This window comes from Aplidium turbinatum, chromosome 2 (genome assembly GCF_918807975.1).
Source record: "Aplidium turbinatum chromosome 2, kaAplTurb1.1, whole genome shotgun sequence".
Classification (NCBI taxonomy): domain Eukaryota; kingdom Metazoa; phylum Chordata; class Ascidiacea; order Aplousobranchia; family Polyclinidae; genus Aplidium; species Aplidium turbinatum.
The window spans coordinates 4,256,282-4,276,278 of record NC_137473.1 but is presented as its reverse complement, the minus strand read 5'-3'; the positions used below and the strand labels follow the sequence as shown (position 1 = coordinate 4,276,278).

At 38.5% G+C, this 19,997-nt stretch overlaps 1 protein-coding gene and 1 non-coding gene across 2 annotated transcripts; one reads left to right on the top strand and one right to left on the bottom strand.

The window, feature by feature from the left end:
* Positions 1–1,798: 1,798 nt before the first annotated feature.
* Positions 1,799–8,921, bottom strand: LOC145786039 (uncharacterized). Its single transcript, XM_082597708.1, has 5 exons — positions 8,819–8,921; positions 8,624–8,680; positions 8,364–8,513; positions 2,827–2,955; positions 1,799–1,822 (listed from the first exon to the last, which is right to left on the bottom strand). The coding sequence occupies exons 1-5, from the start codon at positions 8,919–8,921 to the stop codon at positions 1,809–1,811; spliced, it is 453 nt and encodes a 150-aa protein (XP_082453834.1). The 3' UTR covers positions 1,799–1,808.
* Positions 6,477–6,578, top strand: LOC145765725 (U6 spliceosomal RNA). The gene has a single exon (XR_014288611.1). It is a non-coding gene; the product is annotated as a U6 spliceosomal RNA (small nuclear RNA).
* Positions 8,922–19,997: the final 11,076 nt, after the last annotated feature.

The window sequence follows — 19,997 nt, the reverse complement described above, 5'->3', positions numbered from 1 at the left end:
ACAGAAGTCTTTTCTTCGTCTTTTAAGTTGTAATTGCAGTCTCCCAGTAGAAAATCTTTAAACTCCAATTGTTCATTGCAGTCATTCATGTCCATAAAAAGCATCCTTAGGACAAGATAGTCGTCATTTTGAGAAAGTCGTCGTGCCAGACGTTTCGATAAAGTTGTTTTTCCAGACCCAGGATATCCGATGACCGACACAAACCTGTTGGTTTGAATATCAGAAACCAATTGATCGATTGCTACTGCTCGGTCAGATGTAGTCAACTCAATTCCTTGACTTTTGGGATTGTACTTGTCATCGTTAGGAAAGCACCTTCCTTGGTAAAAATCAATTTGAAACATTTGAGGATAAATTTCTGGAATGTTCTCTGGAGAAACATCAACGTTAGAAACATCAACGTCATGCTTCGGGTGATAAAGTTTGCGAGTTCTTTTTTGAAGCTTTTCAAATTCTTTTGTTGAACCTTTAATAAAAAATAAAAACATTTGCAAACATTATTTTTCAAAGTGGTCACTTGCGTTGCTGTTAACTTTATTCGATTAAACTTTGGGTGATTTACGATATCGATTTCGATTTCGCTATAACTGCAGTTTTAGAACTAAGTATAATTGTAAACTAATATTAACTTATCAACTAATTATTAATTAATTCCAGTTATATTCCATTCAGTCTCACAACGTCAACGTTATTGGGTGAGTTATTTAGTGATTAAGTGATTAAGCACAGTAACGGTTTTGGTTTTAAAAAAACTTTTATAAAAGCTACCAGTATTCCAATGATACGCCTGGATAAAGGAATTTCGTAGCTTTACAAAATTTTACTAAGACATCCTCTTTGGAAACTGACAGACTAACTAAAGATATACAAAACTTAGTAACATTAATGGTGTTAAATACCGAATGAGAATGCCAGACATTTAATTACAAAAATTTTCAGCGGTTCCAGACTGAGCTACTCCAAGATGTTGTAAATGACAACCAACTTTATTTCTGACGTATTGTCAGTCAGCACGACTGACTATCAAGAGAACTGAAACATCGGGGAGAAAATTTGTGAGTATTTTAACTTTGTATCCTGCAAAGTTCTTCATTTCGTTCAATGTGTTTCTGTGTTGAATACTGTTGCTAAACTGGTAATATGCAACTGCATCAGCCACCTTGATAGTCAGTCGTGCTGAATGACGATACGTCGGAAATAAAGCTGGTTGTCATTTACAAAATCTTGTGGTAGCTCATTAGGCAACCACCAGAAGACCGCAAGAAAATAATTTCATAATTACATGTTTGTCTTACAAATTCTCTGAGTGGATTAATCTCACAAATGCAAGCTTAATTCGTATCTGAAAGTAACTAATAGTCAAACTTACTGCACTTTTACAACATCTTGTAGTAGCCTATAGGCTAGTCCAGCCTGATAGTTATCGATGGATGGAAAGCTAGTCAGACTAGCCTAATCCGCAATCATATGATTATGACGTTCCATATGAGGGCATTTCAAAGAAGTCTGGAGTCATTTCACAACAAAATATGTAAATAATTGTTAAAATCTTTAGAAATAGGCGATAAATTTTAATTTGTTTTCTGAAATCGCTTAGAGCTTACTCTCTTGTTGTTCAGAGTGAAGAGATGACGTAGTTCGTTGAGATGAGCTGGGTGTTTGTGGCGTCAGTTGAGATGTTGCTTCTGAAAAAGAAAATCAATTTCCTTCGATTTCAAAGCCATGTTATCCTTCATTGGGTTCAGAAAGCCATTCTTGAAGATGTCATATATATAACACTCGTTATATATAACACTGTATAACACTCGTTAGAGTTCCCAATCTGTGATGTGTTGTTTTGTTTGTCGTATCTAGGCTTACACCTGGTGGTTGAAGATTTAGATTAAGTAGACGGGAAGGCAAGGAAGCCAATCTTCATGTCTACCTTCAGGCATGTCTTTAAGTGTCTTGCCAAAGACACAGCCGCATGCTGAGCGGTGTCGAACCGGCGTCCTTTCGATTGCCGTTCCAGCGCTCTCACCACTCGGCCATGCAGCCGACGATGTGTGATAGTTGGGTACACACAAAAGTAGGCATCTGCTACTCTGAAAATAACGCGCTGTCGCTACCGTTACCATATGCAAAAAGCGGCACTCCCAGTTGATGAAAAGTCACGCACTACCGCTACAAACAAACAGCAGCGCTCAGTACCTCTACTTCTACGCGCTACTTTTGTCTTCAACTGACACTGGAAAGCTCAAATCAAGTGCCTTGTGAAGTAGGCCTAAAAACAACCTTGAAAACGAAAGATATTACCTTTGAGTACAACATTCATTTACACTACAACTTCCACGCAGTTATGGAAAAACTGTTTTACATGAAAGTTCATTCTTATAATACAGTGTTGCCATCAAAAATCTCTTTTGTTTTAAACGATTTATTTCAATTAAAATTGGGAAGTAGCATATAGCGGAAGTACAACTGAAGCAAATGTAGCGCCTATTTCCTACTTTAGGACAAAAGTAACGTCGCTACTGCAGCTGCTCTTCTAACAAAAATGTAGCACCGCTATTGCTACCAAAAACGTTCCGCGCTAGTAGCGGCGCTGTAAAAAAAGCGCTCTACTGCCCACCTTTGGGTGCACATTTGTTTGTCTTGAAGACAACCTCTGCAACGATAGCTTCAATACAATTATTTTTACAGTTACATTTAAAATCTTAAAATAAAGTTAAGCAGAGTTGAATTTGAACAATCTCAGCTTTGATTACGTATAATTTTTTTAAGTATATATTACATCGTAAAATAAACTTAGAATCATTGTCGCACTTGATCTTATATTTAACTTACCAGGATTCGAAGACGATGATTGAGTGGAAGGATAGACATGCGATGGAGATGAGGATGACCGAAATGCAGATTCTGGTGTTTTTGGAATTGTGTCTTGCAGTACTTCCCGATCAATTTCGGTTGGAGTAGCTGCAATATAACATTCATAATATTGCTTATTGTTTTAGACTGTCTATGAAAGCATAAGTTACAAGAAGAAAATTACACAGTTTATCTTCTGATTGAAGTAAGCCGCAAACCAAGCACATAGATCTCATCTAAAATCATCCGCAATACTTGACGCACAACAGTTTAAAGCTTTTTATCAAAGCTATGTATTTAGCCTATATCAAAGTGATGATTAAGACAAAATGATAAAAACAAGTTGATAACAAACACACTTTGTTGTTGCATGTGGCAAGATGAAGAACTCGATTTGAAGGATGATTGTGAATAGTTGGTTTCATGTGCTTCTGATGATACTTTTAATAATTTGTGATAAAACTTAACTAAAGGAACTACAATTGTAACTAACATGTTATTTTAAAACATTTAAACTTGATCATTTCCTTTCTTTTAGGGTTTAACTTGACTTGAAGTTGTTTTGTTTTGAAGTCGGTTGGACTGAGAACTGAACATGCAATTCTGTATGGGACTACATTTTATGTTAGTAACAAAATGTTAAAAGAAGTTGATCTCAAACTTACTTTGTTGTTGCACGTTGTGAGATGAGGAACTTGATCTGATGGGTGATTGTAGATTGATGGTTTCATGTGAAGATGCTTCTGATGAGCCTTTCAATAATTTGTAATTTAAACATAAGTAAAGGAACTGGGTTGTGCTTATTTTCTGCTAGCAAACATCATTTTTCAAGATTACTATTTATTTTATTGTGCTATATTTTATTGTTATTTGGTATTATTATATTTTTTATCAATATTTTTTTTATTTTTTAGCTGTTTATAATTAAACAAATTATTTACATTGACATGTACCAGCATAACATCCATTCATCATTATTTAACAATCGCGTAATCTACTATTGTTGTAACCAGAGGTGAGCAGTAGCGCGCTACTTTTGTAGCGCCGCTACTAGCGGCAGTGCTTTTTTGGTAAAATTAGCGGTAGCGGCGCTACTTTTGAGTGGGAGTAGCGGCTGCAGTAGCGGCGCTATTTTTTTTCAAAGTAGCGGTAGCGAGAGAGGCGCTACTTTTTTTCAGTCGCATTCCCGCTACCCGCTACTTTTTAATTCAAAGTGAAAAAAGACTGGTTTTCTTATCAACACTAACGTGGTCAAGCAGCTATATAAACGGTTTGGTTGCAAAGTTACGGTCTTTTGGGAATCTCTCTAAATCTGTCTAAACCTTATCTGCTAGGTTTTAGACATTCTCCAGTGCGAGTCCAAGGCGTATTATGGAGTCTTGCTTCCAACCATTACAATTTGCGCAAAGAAGTTGACCGATATCAGTGATCTTGTGACGTATGAAGAGTTGAGAGTGAAAGTCCTTGAATGGGTGAAGAAACGATTTAACAAGTGCTTCAACGACATGAATGCGTTATGGCATCATGTCTTTATCCCTCCTTCAAGACGTCATGGCTACAATTTCTGCGTTTCCACGGATGATGCTGACGCACTGCGAGAAAAAGTCAAGACAGATGTAATTCGGCTGTTGCACGAAACATCAAGCCAGGTTGACACCGAAAAGAGTGACACCAACACCAGTCACGACTCCGAGGATGAATTTTTTGGGTGTGTTGGCGCCATCCCGTGAAACGTCGGTGCAGAAGGAAACAGCAATTGTGGGCGTCTTTTTTTTCGGACAGGAGCAAGTCCTTGAGCTTTTCGAATACCGAGTTAAAACATCTGTTCATTAAATACAACACCACATTCCTTCCAGTGCTGCGGTGGAGAGACTTTTCTCTGTTGGAAAAGATGTGCTTAAAGCCAAAGTGGACAGGACTTAATAACTTTTATTTTGAAATGCTCGTGTTTTTGAAAGATGCGTAACAATAAATTTCCCTTAGAATGTGTTTTCTACAACGACGTTAAAATGACAGTGCAAACGAATGATAACATTCGTTTTCAAGGTCCTTTATGTGTCACTCTATAGGGACTTGAGTGTTTCCTAGTGTCATTTTAGACAAAAGTAGCACAAGAATTAGCGGTAGCGCGCGCTACTTTGGTCCGAGTAGCAGGTAGCGCGTTACTTTTATAAATTGGTAGCAGGTAGCGGTAGCGCGCTAGTTTGGTCCAAGTAGCGGTAGCAAGTAGCGGGTGCCCACCTCTGGTTGTAACTACGCTTCTGGTCACGTGTTTCAAACTTCCTACCCCGGGTCATTTATTTTTTTCAACATTTTATAACGCGCATAATATTAAATTCCTGTTTTAAACCTGGCCGCCGATATTCTGCACCATAAACATGTTTTAATGATAATAATAGTAACGTAGGCTATGTTTTTATAAGAAAAAAATAGGTTGAATACTTTAACATAATAACGTCCACCTTGTAGAGTACCGTACAAGTCAATTCAAAGAGAAACAAGAATTATATTAAACTTCCATGTTTGATCAACTACACCAGGGGTCACCAACCTTTTTTGCATGCGGGCCACTTCGGCACTAAGGAGAGCTGTGGCGGGCCGCACTAATAAAATGTTAGGTAGGTTGACTCTTATGCTAGAAAAGAACGCATTTCGTACCCAGTATCCAGCGTTACATGTTGTTCATATTTATGTTAGAATACCGTAGCAACAAAATTATTCGAACAACGCTACTGCCAGGCCAAGCTCCTTTTACAACACTTTTGACTTTTTTAACAATGCCTAATAAATAGAGGCCACTTGTTTTGTGCACTTATAGCGAGGCGAGCGGTTTCATCAGAATATTCATCGCCAAGCAATAGTGGTGTTGTTACTTCGCTTCGCAAAAGATATCTTGCAATTAACAGTTTCAGTAAACAAGGAAATGTTTGACACATCGCAATACAGGCAACAATAGTGACCTGCAAACATATCAGCGAAAAATAGGCTCCAATAACAGGGAAAAAGAAACCAGGTACCATCTTCTCTCGTGTTGTCGCTGTATGTCAGGGCATCCGTTGTTTAACCACTGCCTGGTGTCGTCATCGATGGAAACTAGGCCTTCCATACCATGAGGAGGTCTGTATAGCCGGCAATCCTTGATAATGTGTGCTGCCGTCTGCATTTCACCACACTCACAAGCAGCACTCTCTGCCGACGAAAGCAAGTACCTCCACGTGGCCGCCCCCGCAAGTACCGACTTTGGGAAACTAAACTTGCTACAACTGTCGCTATAAAGTTTTGCGGAAGAACAATCATCAGAATGGCACCCCCAGACCAACCACAGCGCCCTTGTCAGGGCGAACAGCACCACATGTTGTAGGTCAAGGAGTGACCATTCTGCAACTAAATGTTGAAGGCACCACCAACGCTAAACTAGACATCATCACACCAGGTACCATAAAACAAACGCTTGTGGAAATCACCGAAAAATCCTAATTTATGAACAGTCTTCCCTCTAAAAAAGCAATGAGTTGGTTTTTCATCCTTTTTGTGGGAATCTATAAAACCATCTTTCTTTTATTATAGACAACTGTCACTTGCGGTGCTCATCAGCGTGGCAAGAAGTTGTTGATTAACAACATTTTGCAGTACTTGCTTCGGCAGTACATATAGTATAATTGGAACGATACAGATTAGCATGGCTCCTGCGCAAGGATGACACGCAAAATCGTGAAGCGTTCCATATTTCTTAAAAAAAAAAAAGTTTTGCAGTAGGCCTACTAAGCTAAATATTTTCATAATACAATCAGAAAAAGTCTCTAAATTTATATGTAATATATTGCCAATTTATTATAAATTGAGTTGGCACACCGACCTATTTTGCCAACAAAAACTTGCATAAAGAGAACACTGCTCGTGAAACACAATAACGGTGAAACTCGCACTAGTGTTTACATGACATTTGCAAACTTAAAATAAGCAACCCTATGCTCACAGACAATTTCAAAATTCGAAAACAGACGTTTTAATCAACCACTGGGACAGTGTGGCTGGACATCGCATTGGAATAACTTTAAGCAACCCCCACCTAGAACTATAATCTGATTGGTCGGTCGGTGGAATCGTATGCAATGCGAAAATATGCTTCCAAGAAAGTATTTTTTGCCTTCGTGCTCTTTAACTCCCTCAAGAAAAGTATTTTTAGTTATACTTGTACGCTGATACCTTCCGCGGGCCGCAGCGATACAGCGTGGCGGGCCGCATGCGGCCCGCGGGCCGCCATTTGGTGACCCCTGAACTACACCATTAATAGTTTTCAAAGTTTTCATGTCCAGCTTGACATTATCTTGTTGCAGATCGCAATTTCGGGTATTAAACCCTCTTCAGTACAACTATATAAACAGCATAGTACAGTAAAATTTAGAGCAGTTCACTTTAGAATATGACAAAATTGTTATGTGGTTGCCAAGAAACGAATTAGTCTGCCAAATTAGTCTACGAGCAGTAATAATGACAATTTTTATGCAAATTATGAAGGTGTTTTTATATATACATATGTTTATTAACAATTTAATTATTAACATAATATTTATTAACTTAAGCATGTTTATTATATTATTTTTATTAACATAAGAATGTTTATTACAATTTTTTTTATATATATGTTTTTATATAGCGCTAAATCCATCGCAGACATGCGTTGGCTTCTAAGCACTTCATAAAGCAGACATGATTTAATGATAAACTTATGTAAACATAAAATAATCACGTTTATTTCTAAATTATGCGCTAACAATGTGATAAAAATCGCTGTTAAAACTACTATGGCTACCTAAAGGCACGGCATGATTTGTCATATTTTGCAGAGTTTTCCAACTTTTGCCAACTTTCGGCAACTTTTTGAATAATATTTTTTTTAATTATACTTTTTACGCCTTCGTTACTGTCTTCTCCAGGTGATGTAATGGGTTTTAACATCATCAGATGTTGAAAAACAGAAATAATTTGATTTCTGAAATATCAGACGGTTATTTTCTCAATAACTGTCGGATTGAGCGGTTTTCAACTTATTTTTTCTTATTTTTTACTAGTTTCCAAAGGCAACTAAAAGCTTTTATTTCAATACGAGATAGCAAAAAGTAGAAACATTTTGAAAAATTTTAGTCAGACACTAAATAGCGGTAATTAAAGTCTGCCAAATGTAACAAATCAGGCCGCATCTCCAGTTGGCCATTAAACTACCTACTGTATTTTGATCTAAATTGAATAAACATCAATATGCGTGATAACACTTTAGTTGTTCTGATAGAACTGGATGTTGATTTGCAGGCAATGCGCAAATTCGTTCGTTTCCGATTTAATATATGAAAGTTTTTGGCATAAATCTTGCAATACATTTGGAACCAGTCTGGCCCGCGACTGGTAGCGGCTCTAACCTCGAGATGTACTTGAGTTTGGAAGCCCTGCTTTGGGTAATTTTGTCATTATCTGTGTTTCCATTTATTAATATTTCAATTGAACGTAAAATTGCAAACCTTCTTCATTTATAAATGAAACATCACTCCGTGCTGGTTGGTTGCTGGTTACCGCAAGATGTCGCCTGTTATCTTGGTGAATCATTTGCTGACCAATCTGCTGATTTACAACACTGAGATTGCCGACATTCAGCACAATCGAAGGTTGTCCTAATAACAAAAATAGGGTCAACTTTAACATCTTCTTGATGATTAACGATTTATTTAAAGATAAATTTAAACATATTGAAAGTAAATTTTAAGATTTTAAACAGACTCACCACGATTGGTGTTTCCCAAAGCTTGTCTCAAGTCTCTGGTTAATGTTATTAGAGCATCTGTAGAATTCATAGAATATTTATTACAATTTTTAAAAACTGTTGGTTTTGTAAATTTTTCGTATACTTTAAGATCCTTATAATGGATGACTTTAATGAAAAGTTAAAACGTGGAATATAAAACATTGGAAAGCTCACCAGAATCTTCTTGAACTGGTACAACTGATGAGAGTTCATTTCCATCTTCGATTACGTTGTCAACCGAGCTGCTTAGCTGTTCGTTGATTTCTTGAGAATTCATTTTTTGTGGAGTTTATTTTAGATATGAGATGGTTGTATTTGTAACTTATTCCCTTTAGGAACACAACTGCCAAATCAGTCATCAAAGCCTCAAATTGTCCAACTTTAAGGTTGCTTTGTTACGTCACTAACTTAGAAGAGTAAGCAAAATATTATTGCTTAACAAAATAATTTGATAAAACAAATAAATGTGGACTTCAAACACGTTTCATCTTCATTATTGTTGTTGTATTTTTGATTGCAGAGGTTTTCAATATCAATTAGTTATTATTATTGTGGTTTAACATAGCCTACCTTCCCAAAAGGATTTGTTCATGATAAGAAACATCCGAAGTACCCAGGCAGCAAATCAACCGTTTTTTTACATTGGTTTATCGACTGCAAAAGTTTAGTCAATGTAAAAAATGATTGATTTGTTGTCTGGGGCATCTACCAATGATTGAAAAAAAATATTTGGAACTACACATTTCATGCAAAAAGATGATAATTATTATGTTACACTTTCAGTTTTATAGTAGAAATGGGGCTTCAACAAAATTGAAAAAACGACTCTCGTTTTTCTTTTACAGTGTTATGCTATGGCGAAAAGTTGCCCGATTTCTCCCTCTCTGAAACTCTTTAGTGCTAGTACTTCCACACTCCGTACAAGTGCTCTTGCACTTGCTTGCACCACCTCAAAATATACCGCAGCGTAAATACAGGTAAAATTGACACTACCCTCAACACCACCATGAAAATAATAGACGGTTGACTGCGTCCAACTCCCTCTGACTTTCTTCCGGTACTATCAGGCATTGCCCCAGCTAGACTGTGCAGGGAAATTGTGTAGGCTACATGCTACATAGTAAAGGTTTTACATGCTATATTAGTACATCTTCAGGCATTTCTTTAAGTGTCTAGACAGAGCTGTCGATTCTCCAGCGATGGCGAACCATAGCCCTTTTTGAGTGCGTACCTATAGGGGCTAGGGCTTTCACCACTCGGCAAGACAGCCGACAATAAAGTACTGCAACATTGCAAAATTTCTATATTGAACAGTCCCAAACGCGAGTGAATAACGTCGCATAGTTTTAAACAAAAGAAACCATGTGGAGTTGACAATTTCTTTGCGTATCATTACATTGGCAAAAACTTGCTTTTGTTGAATCTGAGGCTGAGTGGTTAAACATAGATTCGATACGTCTCGAAATCAGGCAGCTCTGTCCTGGAAGAATGCTTTGTTAAACACACATCAAAAAGAGAAAAAACAAATTTGTTTTCTCATCCACAACTACTTGATATAAACCTAAAAACGAGAGGAAGAGGTGATCAAGAACCAAGCTTTGGTTTCTTGGTTCATCAGAGCAGTCGTTTGTTCAATATGAAAACGCATATTGCCTAGCAGGTTTTCTATACGGTTTAATAGTTTGATAAAAAGGTAAATAGGCTAAAATAAAGCCAAACTCAATCTATTGCAAAAAGGTAAATAGTTTAGAGTGACATCTAACATGTCTTTTCTGTACATTACGAAGCCTTGTTGCAAGATTGTTTCCACAAGAAAACATAAATGCCTTTTCTTGAATTCATGAAACCCAGAAATCGTTTTCAAATTGCAACCGTGACAAAAATTACACAGGTAACAGTAAGTGATTTTACTGTGCTAGACGCAAAGAAGGAGATTTCGGCGTCAAACTTTACCCATTCAGTTTAATATCCCGATTATGTTATAAAGGTTTTATTATTTGTTATAGCTTTTGAATTTGAAGCTTTTGTTATAGCTGAAGAGTTCTTAAAGCCGTTTCTTTGTATTCTACTGTGCAAACTAAATGATATGTAAAGTTGGGTTCAAGTCGTTGAAGCTAAGCAAAATATTTTTACTGTTCGCACGCGATAGTTGTGGTGTCAACGACTTGTTTGTTCAAAAACATTTTCTTTTCACAGATCATTTTATGATAAAGAAGCAAAACGGTTTTGAACAATCTCTTTGAATTGCTGCACTATACCTTGATATGTTCACGATTTTTCAGAGGTGACGTCAAACATTCTCGTCAGATCGCAAACTTCAACAAAACTTCTTTTAAACTTTGAAATGGCGACAACAAATGGTTGTTGAAGCAAAATATATTAATTGATCTTTGACGAAACCATTGAAAGATTTAAATTTTTGTTGGCGGCCATCTCGTAGCCATTTTGACACTTTTTGCCGTTTCTTAAATTATTTTTAGCATTATAAATAAAAGTTTAAAAAACTTTGTTTTGTCAGTTCACAGTATTTGCAAAACATCAGGTTTGAAAAGGCAACTTTTCCCGAATCCTGAACATGCTTTATATAAATATTGCATTTCGAGCTGATTTTGTCAACAGTATAATAACTACCAAAGCCTAAAGTGACCGTCAAAATGACAAATGTTTCCGTATGTAAACAAGAATTTTCCAGAGATTTTAGGCCAAAAAAAGAAAACAAATCTGCATATTGTTTGATACCTGACAGTGGAGTAAGATTGGACTCACATCATAGCCGCATTTAACGTGTCTTGAGCTGTAATCTTATTTGCTACCCTTCTGGCGACATGCATGCCAATTTTCATGTTCCTGCAAATATCATAAGATGTGGTATTTTTACATTATTTTATGATGTTTTCATCCGAGAACATTGCGAACTCGTGATTATGCCATATCGCGGTTTCACACAGCGCGCTGCGGCAAGCAAAACCAGACTTCTTGAAGCAACAAATGCATCTTTTAAATGGATTTGTTCGGTAATGCTGGATATTCTATGGATCCTAGACATGCGCTTGTATGTTGTGTATGCAGGTAGTGGTTGTTTGCTAGAGTTTAAACTTCGAGGAAGTTTTGCTTGTAATATTCATAGACTCGACTTGTAGCTGATATACTGCGTATGTCAACACAATTTCAGACAGTTCTAGAAGCAGTTGGTGTGCTTCATGACGTGAGTGATACAGAGGATTGTAAATTGGTAGTTTTACCGCAACAAAATAAGTGTGACGATACAGATGAAGAAAATGACCACGAAGATTTGCTAGAAACTTATGTTACACAAGAGGTTGCATGAGGGTCTGAAGTTTTCCATCGGAGCTTGGAAGATAAGCAAGACCGCTCCGAACCAAGAGGAAAAGAAAAAGAGAAACAAAGGAAAGTTGCCAAAATATTATAGAAAGAAAATAGAAAATTGTCACAAAATAATACCGAAAGGTAAACCTCAACCGTTATAGAAACCTGTGGTGGTGGAACATTACAATAAACTTATGGAAGGAGTCGCTCAATGCGATCGATTCCTCACCCGCTATCGACCTCGACTACGAAGTAAGTTGGTGGTGATGGTGTCTTTTCACCTATTTTGTTTTAAAAGTGTCCATAGTTGCAGCTTAGCGCTTGTACAAATAAATTGGTGGAAATATGAAACACTTGTAACCAGGACCGGATTTAGCTGATGGGGGGCCCGGGGCACTTTTAGATCGGGGGGGGGGGCCTTCAAAAAAAATGTTCGCGCCTACGGCGCGAAAAACCACCTCTGCGTCTACAGTAGCATCAATCCAGCACTGCACAGCATTTTGCAGAAACTTCAAAGACTGAAAGGAAGAAAAAAATAACACAAAATCACATTTTTTCCACGTAGGGGGGGGGCCTTCAAAAGTCGAGGGGCCCGGGGCACCTGCCCCCTCTGCCCCCCCCTAAATCCGGGCCTGCTTGTAACTAAGTAGAGATGTCGTATGAACATTGTTAGCCAAATTTGAGGATAAACAACTTTGGCCAAGTAGAGTGTACTTGGTTTGTTGTAATTTGGTTATATTATAAAATATAAGCATTTAAAGTTATGTCAATGGCGTGGAAACACAATGAACACACGTGACTTTGATTAAGCGTAGACTCTTAGAATCTTTTACACATTGTGATTTTTTACAAGCTATTTTACATAATGTGTGTTTTATTTGCCTTCAAATGATCAGCTATAGGATCATTGTTGCTGGGAAAATTGGCATGCACGATTATTATAAATAATCTATCTATCATAAAAGGTACTTTTTTGTGATTGTCTACAGCAGGGGTTCCCAAACTGAGATATGAGTACTCTTACATGGTTGTGACATAAAAACTGAAACTGTCGCTGCTGGATTTCTCCACTGCCAATATGCCAACAACCCCGGACGTAAGCCTGGATACGACAAACAAAACAAATACATCACTATTGAAACTACATAGTTACAGCGCTGTTTTCTAAACGTCTTAATATCATAGGAAACCTAAGTTTTGCATTTAGGTTCAAGATTATTGTAAACTAAACAAAAATCAAGTAGAAACAAACAAGTAACCGATATCACATTTTTGTTGTAAGGTTGAAAATCGCGCGTTTATAAGCCATGTGACGTAAGTGTTGGTACAGGGTTAAGATTGGAGAATCATCGTTCTGGCAATACGTCCCTCTCCTGTTGTTGAATGCAACTGAAACGTAAAATTATTTGGCTTAAAAGTTCATCTTCCTTTTAAATACGTCATGCTTACGTTGTGTGGTAAAGAAGTGAACGCTTCTCAACAATCGCTATTGTCTTCGTGTAAAAGAAAAACAAATAACAGTTTGTTTCATATTTTTCGAATTTACATGGACTTGTCTACTGTGTCGTCACAATCGTCGCTTTAAAGTTAGAATATGGGATAAAAAAATACTTCAAATTCTAAAGGAATATAATGAAGAGTTAAAACATCATCAAAGCACAGAATTATGCAAACAAGCAGTTGGTGAAGGCTGAAACTATTGCAAATGGGTTGTCTTCCATATAAATTTGAAATCCAAGGCCTCGAGTGAAAATATATCGGTATTGAACAAATAGACTTTGATCAGGGATTTTCAGCCTCGTTATTCTAGTTTGCGCTGCAGAAATGTGGTTTTACCGAAGAATTCTTAAGATTCCATGAACAGCTTTTCGAACCAACAGAGCAGTTCTCCAACAGATGGGCCAGGAGCAGCAGATAATGAGATCTTTAGAAATGCGGCAGCCGAAGTTATTGGGTCACATCATAAGGAAAGACGAACTTGAAGATTTATCTTTAATCCTATTTTAATACCAGCTGTTTTTGTACGCGGAAAGCACGTCACGGGCTATCTTAGGCCAGTGCTAATTAATCGCTAATAACGGGAGCTATGAAAATCACAGAACCAAAATATTTTACCAGATAATAACCATGTGTATTGTGCATATGAAAATAAATTTTTACTCAACGAAGTTATTGAAATAAAGTGTTTGAGATGGAAAAACATCAGAAAGTCGGTTTTTATTCTAATTTCCCAAAAAAGCTTCAAAATTGAAATTTTTGAATTATAACATAAAGTAATGATAAACTAAACAAAAAATTACTGTTGCCCATAAATATAAGGCATTTTTAGGCGTTATTAAATTTCAAAGTAATTGCACCAACATTTATATTGCACTAACATTAACATATATGTAACTAACATTGCACGAAAATGTCTAGCCACCTGAGACGAAATGCTTATTGTGAAGGGCAGGAAGGTAGAAAAATGACCAGTTTAGGTTTAGAAAATTCGTAAAGAATAAAAACTAAAAGTCAAGAAATATCACATTTCTAGCTTATTTCCTTCTGTGAAATATTTCATTACTAGAGTGAGGCGTCCTGATAAAGCCCCGTGTCGCTACAGATAGGATTAAGTGGAAAAATACAAGGAAAACGGTCAAGAGGAGCACAAAGATTCACATTTTTGCACAATTTCAAACCACATATCAAAAACGCTACTAAAATTTAGCAAGACGCACGAGATCGATCAAACTGGAACATCATTGTCCATCGAGAGCTGTATCAGCTATGATACCTACAGAGAGAGATTCTAGTTTACCCTTGAAGAGTTGAAGTTAAACTTATTACCACCTGGTATTAGGTACTATAACTACACTGACCACGGAAATACGAAAGTAAATCCAAAACTTTCTAAATGTTGCATTATGATTTCACAATACGCTTTGACGACATAGGTGGGCTTATGACATTGTTGCTTTTGTCGGTCAATCAAGTTCTAACGAAATTGACCGTTGTTGGCCAACATAGAACGTAATGAAAATGGAACGTAGAACATAGTAACATAGAACGTAGTAAAAATGAGGCTGGTACACTGTTTGTTGTGTTGAGCAACAGGACGAGACTATAGATAAGAGACAGTCAACCGCTTCAAGTGGACAGTTTGCTGGGTGGTTCACTAAAAACAGAAAAGTTTTATTAGTCAACATAGAACGTAGACTCAGCATGAATGCATTGGGAAAACTATACATCGCAACTGACGTATTTTCGATATGCATCATTGCAAGATGTTACGATTGCGCCGAATCGATTTCAATTCGGATATCATTGTCCTCCCAGGGCACGCTTTTACGTTGTCTTCGTCATATCTTTTGCGATAAAATATCGTAAATGTTACAGCATGGAAGTGTCGGAAGTCAAAAATAAAAACAAGCTGAACTGAAACCAAAATACAGTAGTCTGCTTTTTATAAACTAACCAATCGCCGTATTGCACCAAATACTTCACGTTTTTTTAATCGAAGTTTTTTAACATTACAATAACATGCTCCATATGCCATCTTTTTGTTCTTTGCGGCCTACTTATTGCTTTCATTTTGTAATGAGAAAAATCGTCATGTTTTACTGAGCCGACCGCAGTCGATTGTATCCGCCAGTGTTTGTGCTGAATTGTCTTCTGCTGCTTTTTCGGAGTTGCTGCGTGTAAAACGGCGCCATCTAATTTTTGTGTAACTTTTTTGTTTTGGCAATTCGAATATGGATATTTTTTCCGTTCCACATACATAATAATATTACAATGTATTATGTATAATTGTTAAAGTGTGTTTTGAAAAAAGCTTACCAAACTCTTCGTAACAAAATATTACAAAATTGTAGATCAGGGCGACCCAGCTTAATTTGTTTCTAGAGTTTTGAAGAATGAATTCTGAGCCAATGACGATGCTGGCTAAGTTAAGTCAAGACGTTACGTGCAAAAAGGTGCAAAGATGTTAACAACCTTTGTAGACATGTTTTTCATCCCTAGTTCATTGTTTCCTGCCATAGAGTAAACTTAAACCACTAAAACCGGTGTCACGGCAATTCAAAGCAGACAATTCAAAGCAGATAATTCAAAGCAGACAATTCAAAGCCAACGGTTCAAAGACGAAATTTTAAGGCAGGGATCTTTGAATGAAAGATCTCTGTTCTTCAAAGATTCCTGGGTTAGGGTTAGGGTTAGGGTTAGTGTTAAGGGTAGGGGTAGGGGTAGGGATATTGTGTTTATCGTTAATAAATTACCGGCTTTGAATTGTCGACTTTGAATTGACGCATAACCACTAAAACCAATGCATATCGTACTGAACCTTGAACAACAGCAGGAGATAGATACATTGCATTGTTGTTCTGCATTCACACACAACCTTGGAAGGTAACTGCAAATTTATAATCTTAAGATTATTATCTGCTTTAGTTGTTCAGCCATGGCATCCATCAAGTAAAGTTTAGTTTGTAAGCGTCATGTTTATTGTGACACAATAAAGCAACGTTATATTGTCCTTGGATTCTCAAGTTATTGGAAAGTTTAGAAACCGAAGGACGTTGGTTCCAACACAAAGCGTGACTTCTTTACACAAAGTATGGTATTGTATACGTTACCAACTATAAACAGAATGACCGCGCCAGGGCCTCCGAGAGAAATCAGCACTGGTCGGGAAACAATACGAAAATTGTGTCCCATAATATTTTTTAGCAAATTATGCGTTGCAGTTCGTGTTAAGCTGAAATTAGCCTACTTTCCTCAGCATGCAAAGAACTTCGTTCAATGTAAAAATCATCATAACCACTGGATTACACTTGCAGCAAAAATGCCACTGAGGCAAACTATTTTGTCTAGAAAGCTTTGTAAACACACAATAGGCCTACAGGCTAGTGATGCAAGCCGCGCCGTGCCGCGCCGCGTACGCGGCCGCTTTTGACTTTTTCGCCGCGTCCCGCGCCGCGCCGCGTGGAAGGTTGAAATGACAAAGCCGCGCCGCTTGCCGCGTAAACTTTCAAGAAATTAAACTTTCGTAAACGTAAACTTTCAACTTTTCAAGAAAATCAGTTATAAAACTTCAAATTTAAATTGGAAACATGGATCAGTTTTTTTTTCCTTCAGAAACCCTAAGCTGGAAAGTGGAAAGCTATGCAAAATTGCAAATTGCAAATGGCTTGCAGTTGACAGGGTTTTGGGGCTGGCTTGTCAGGGCAGCTGTACGAATGTTTTTGGTTAATAGCCTAGCTGATAAGCTCAGCTCCCAGTTACCAGGCTATAGGCCTAGCGCAACTACCGCATTACTTACTATAACAGTTAGCTTAGTGAGTTCAGGCTATAAGTTTTACTCTTGTGTGTGTAGTTCATACAGCCACTGACATTAAAATTGAATTATTGCTTACAAAACGTGTTCAAAAGTCCTGATACTGGATCCAGGAACATTCTATTTGTCTTAGTTTGTATTATGTCTTAGAACTTAGATGCATTGCTGATAAGAGAACATGATCTGGTTAGCCTAGCCAATTAGTGCACAACTGTACCGGTAGGTTACCAGTTACATGCCATGGGTGCTTTTTGCTACAATTGACTTTCTAAAAATAATGCGTTAAAATATTTTTTTTAAATTTTGTAATTTGCGGTGTGCGGTGCGGTGCAGTGTCAAAGTTCCAGATAAATTGCGGTGTGCGGTGCGGTGCGCGGATAGATGAGTCAGTTGCGGTGCGGTGTGCGGATAAAAATTTTGGGTTTGCTACATCCTCTACTACAGGCAACGAAATAGTTCAACCAAGCATTTAATTCAGGAGCATGGACTTCTAAATAGTAATCTATTATTTAGAAGTCCATGTTCAGGAGTGTCCAAACTTTTTTCCACGCGATCCAGATTTGATAAGTGTTCGCGGGCCAACAGCCACAATAATTTTTCTGAAAACTGCAAGTTGAATTTAGGCTATATGATTTTGTGTGTCTGCAGGCCAAAAATAACACATTGTACAACAACAGGCGCGGGCCATATAAAAACGTCTCGTGGGCCGGAGTTGGCTCGCGGGCCGGACTTTGGATATCCCTGATTTAATTCAACCCTTTCTGGACTTTTTGCAATGCAAAGTTACGGATCACAGCATCAAATGATAAAATTTTGCGACATCTGAATTAATGCACAACATGTAGGCTATAGTTAGGCTTTTCAATCGGTTTTGAGTCATAGGCATACTGGAGCGCAAACAATTCTTTACAAATTTCAGTAATTGCTAAAACCACGTTCTCAAAGCGCAACCGTTGGAGGTAGCTACCGGAACACAAAAAAAAAATCATAACAAAACTATTTGGAAAAACCTTTCGAAAGTTGCAATCAATGATTCCTTGTGTAGAGATTATGGGGTGGTTCGTTCTTGTTTGCAGCTAAAGTTTGCTGTGTGGCTTTCTGCCAAAAGTACCAACTCATCCAAAATGTCTTGAAAAATGTCATTGTTGTACGGTAGCCTACAAATGGTTTAAATTTGTCCCACATGGCCGCAACTACACAGCAGACATACGATGAAATTTTCATGGAACTTCAAACTCATCGACGATATGTTTGAGTTTGTTGATACATTTGTCAATTCCAACGACTATCGAGTCCTTTGCAGTGTACGGTAGAATACATTTCCTTCGAATGATTCAGCTTTTCAAGATCCTCGTAAGACTGATCTACGCACGCGTCAACCCAATCATCGACCCGCTCCTTCCAAAAGAGCAAGCTGGGTTTCGGCGCGGAAAATCCACCGTAGATCAGGTCAGACTCTTAACCCAAGACATCGAGGATTGCTTTGAGGCAAAAAAGAAGACCGGCGCTGTTTTTATAGATCTTACCGCTGCCTATGATACCGTATGGCATCGCGGCCTTACTTGCAAACTGCTTCTCCTGCTTCCTGACCGACATAGGGTTCATATGATTATGGAACTTGTCAGGAATCGAAGCTTTACCCTCATCACCGGTAGCTCACGGCGAAGCAGACTGAGACGCCTGAAAAACGGCGTCCCACAGGGATCGGTCCTGGCTCCACTTCTTTTCAACATCTACACCCACGACCTGCCAACTACGGTCTCCGCAAAATATGTTTATGCGGACGACCTGGCAATTCTCCACTCCACAAAGTTGTGGGAAAATTTAGAAGACACCTTGAGCCAGGACATGAAAACTCTCTCAGCCTATCTCCAGAACTGGCGACTGAAACTCAGCGAAACCAAAACTGTGGCAGCAGCTTTCCACCTCCACAATCGGGAAGCTGATCGTGACCTACACGTCCAGAACAACGGAAAATCTCTGTCCTTCTGCCTCGAACCAAGATATCTTGGGGTGACATTGGACAGATCGCTCACATACCGCCACCATTTGGTGTCACTGCGCAAGAAACTCACATCCCGCGCTGCGCTACTCAAGCGCCTGGCAGGCTCTAGCTGGGGGGCGAGGGCTGACACTTTGCGTATAGCAGCCTTAGCCCTTGTTTACTCTTCAGCACAGTACTGTGCACCTGTCTGGTGCCGCAGTGCTCACTGCCACAACATCGACACTGCCATAAACAGCGCCCTGCGCACAGTGACCGGATGCCTGCGTCCCACACCATTGGACAATCTCCCCATTCTCGCTGGCATCCAACCCTCCGAGCTTCGTCGCGAAGAAGCCACTCTGTCCCTCTGTCGACGGGCACTGGAGCCTAACCACCTTCTCCACCACAAGATCTCTGCTCTCCCAAACGAGCACACCCGTCGACTGAAATCAAGACACCCATTCGTGCCAGCCGCTCAACTTCTTATCAACGAAGCTGATGTACAAGACATCTCTGCGGCTGCTTGGGCGGACCATAAATGGAGTTCTGAATGGAAGTCAACCGCCACCAGAATCTATTCATTCATCCCCGACGCCGACACACGCCCCATCAGTCTAACACTACCAAGACAGGCATGGGTGCGCCTTAACCGTCTCCGTACGGGCGTCGGGCTTTTCCGCTCAACCATGCCCCAATGGGGAATGGCCTCTTCCTCCTCCTGTGAATGTGGT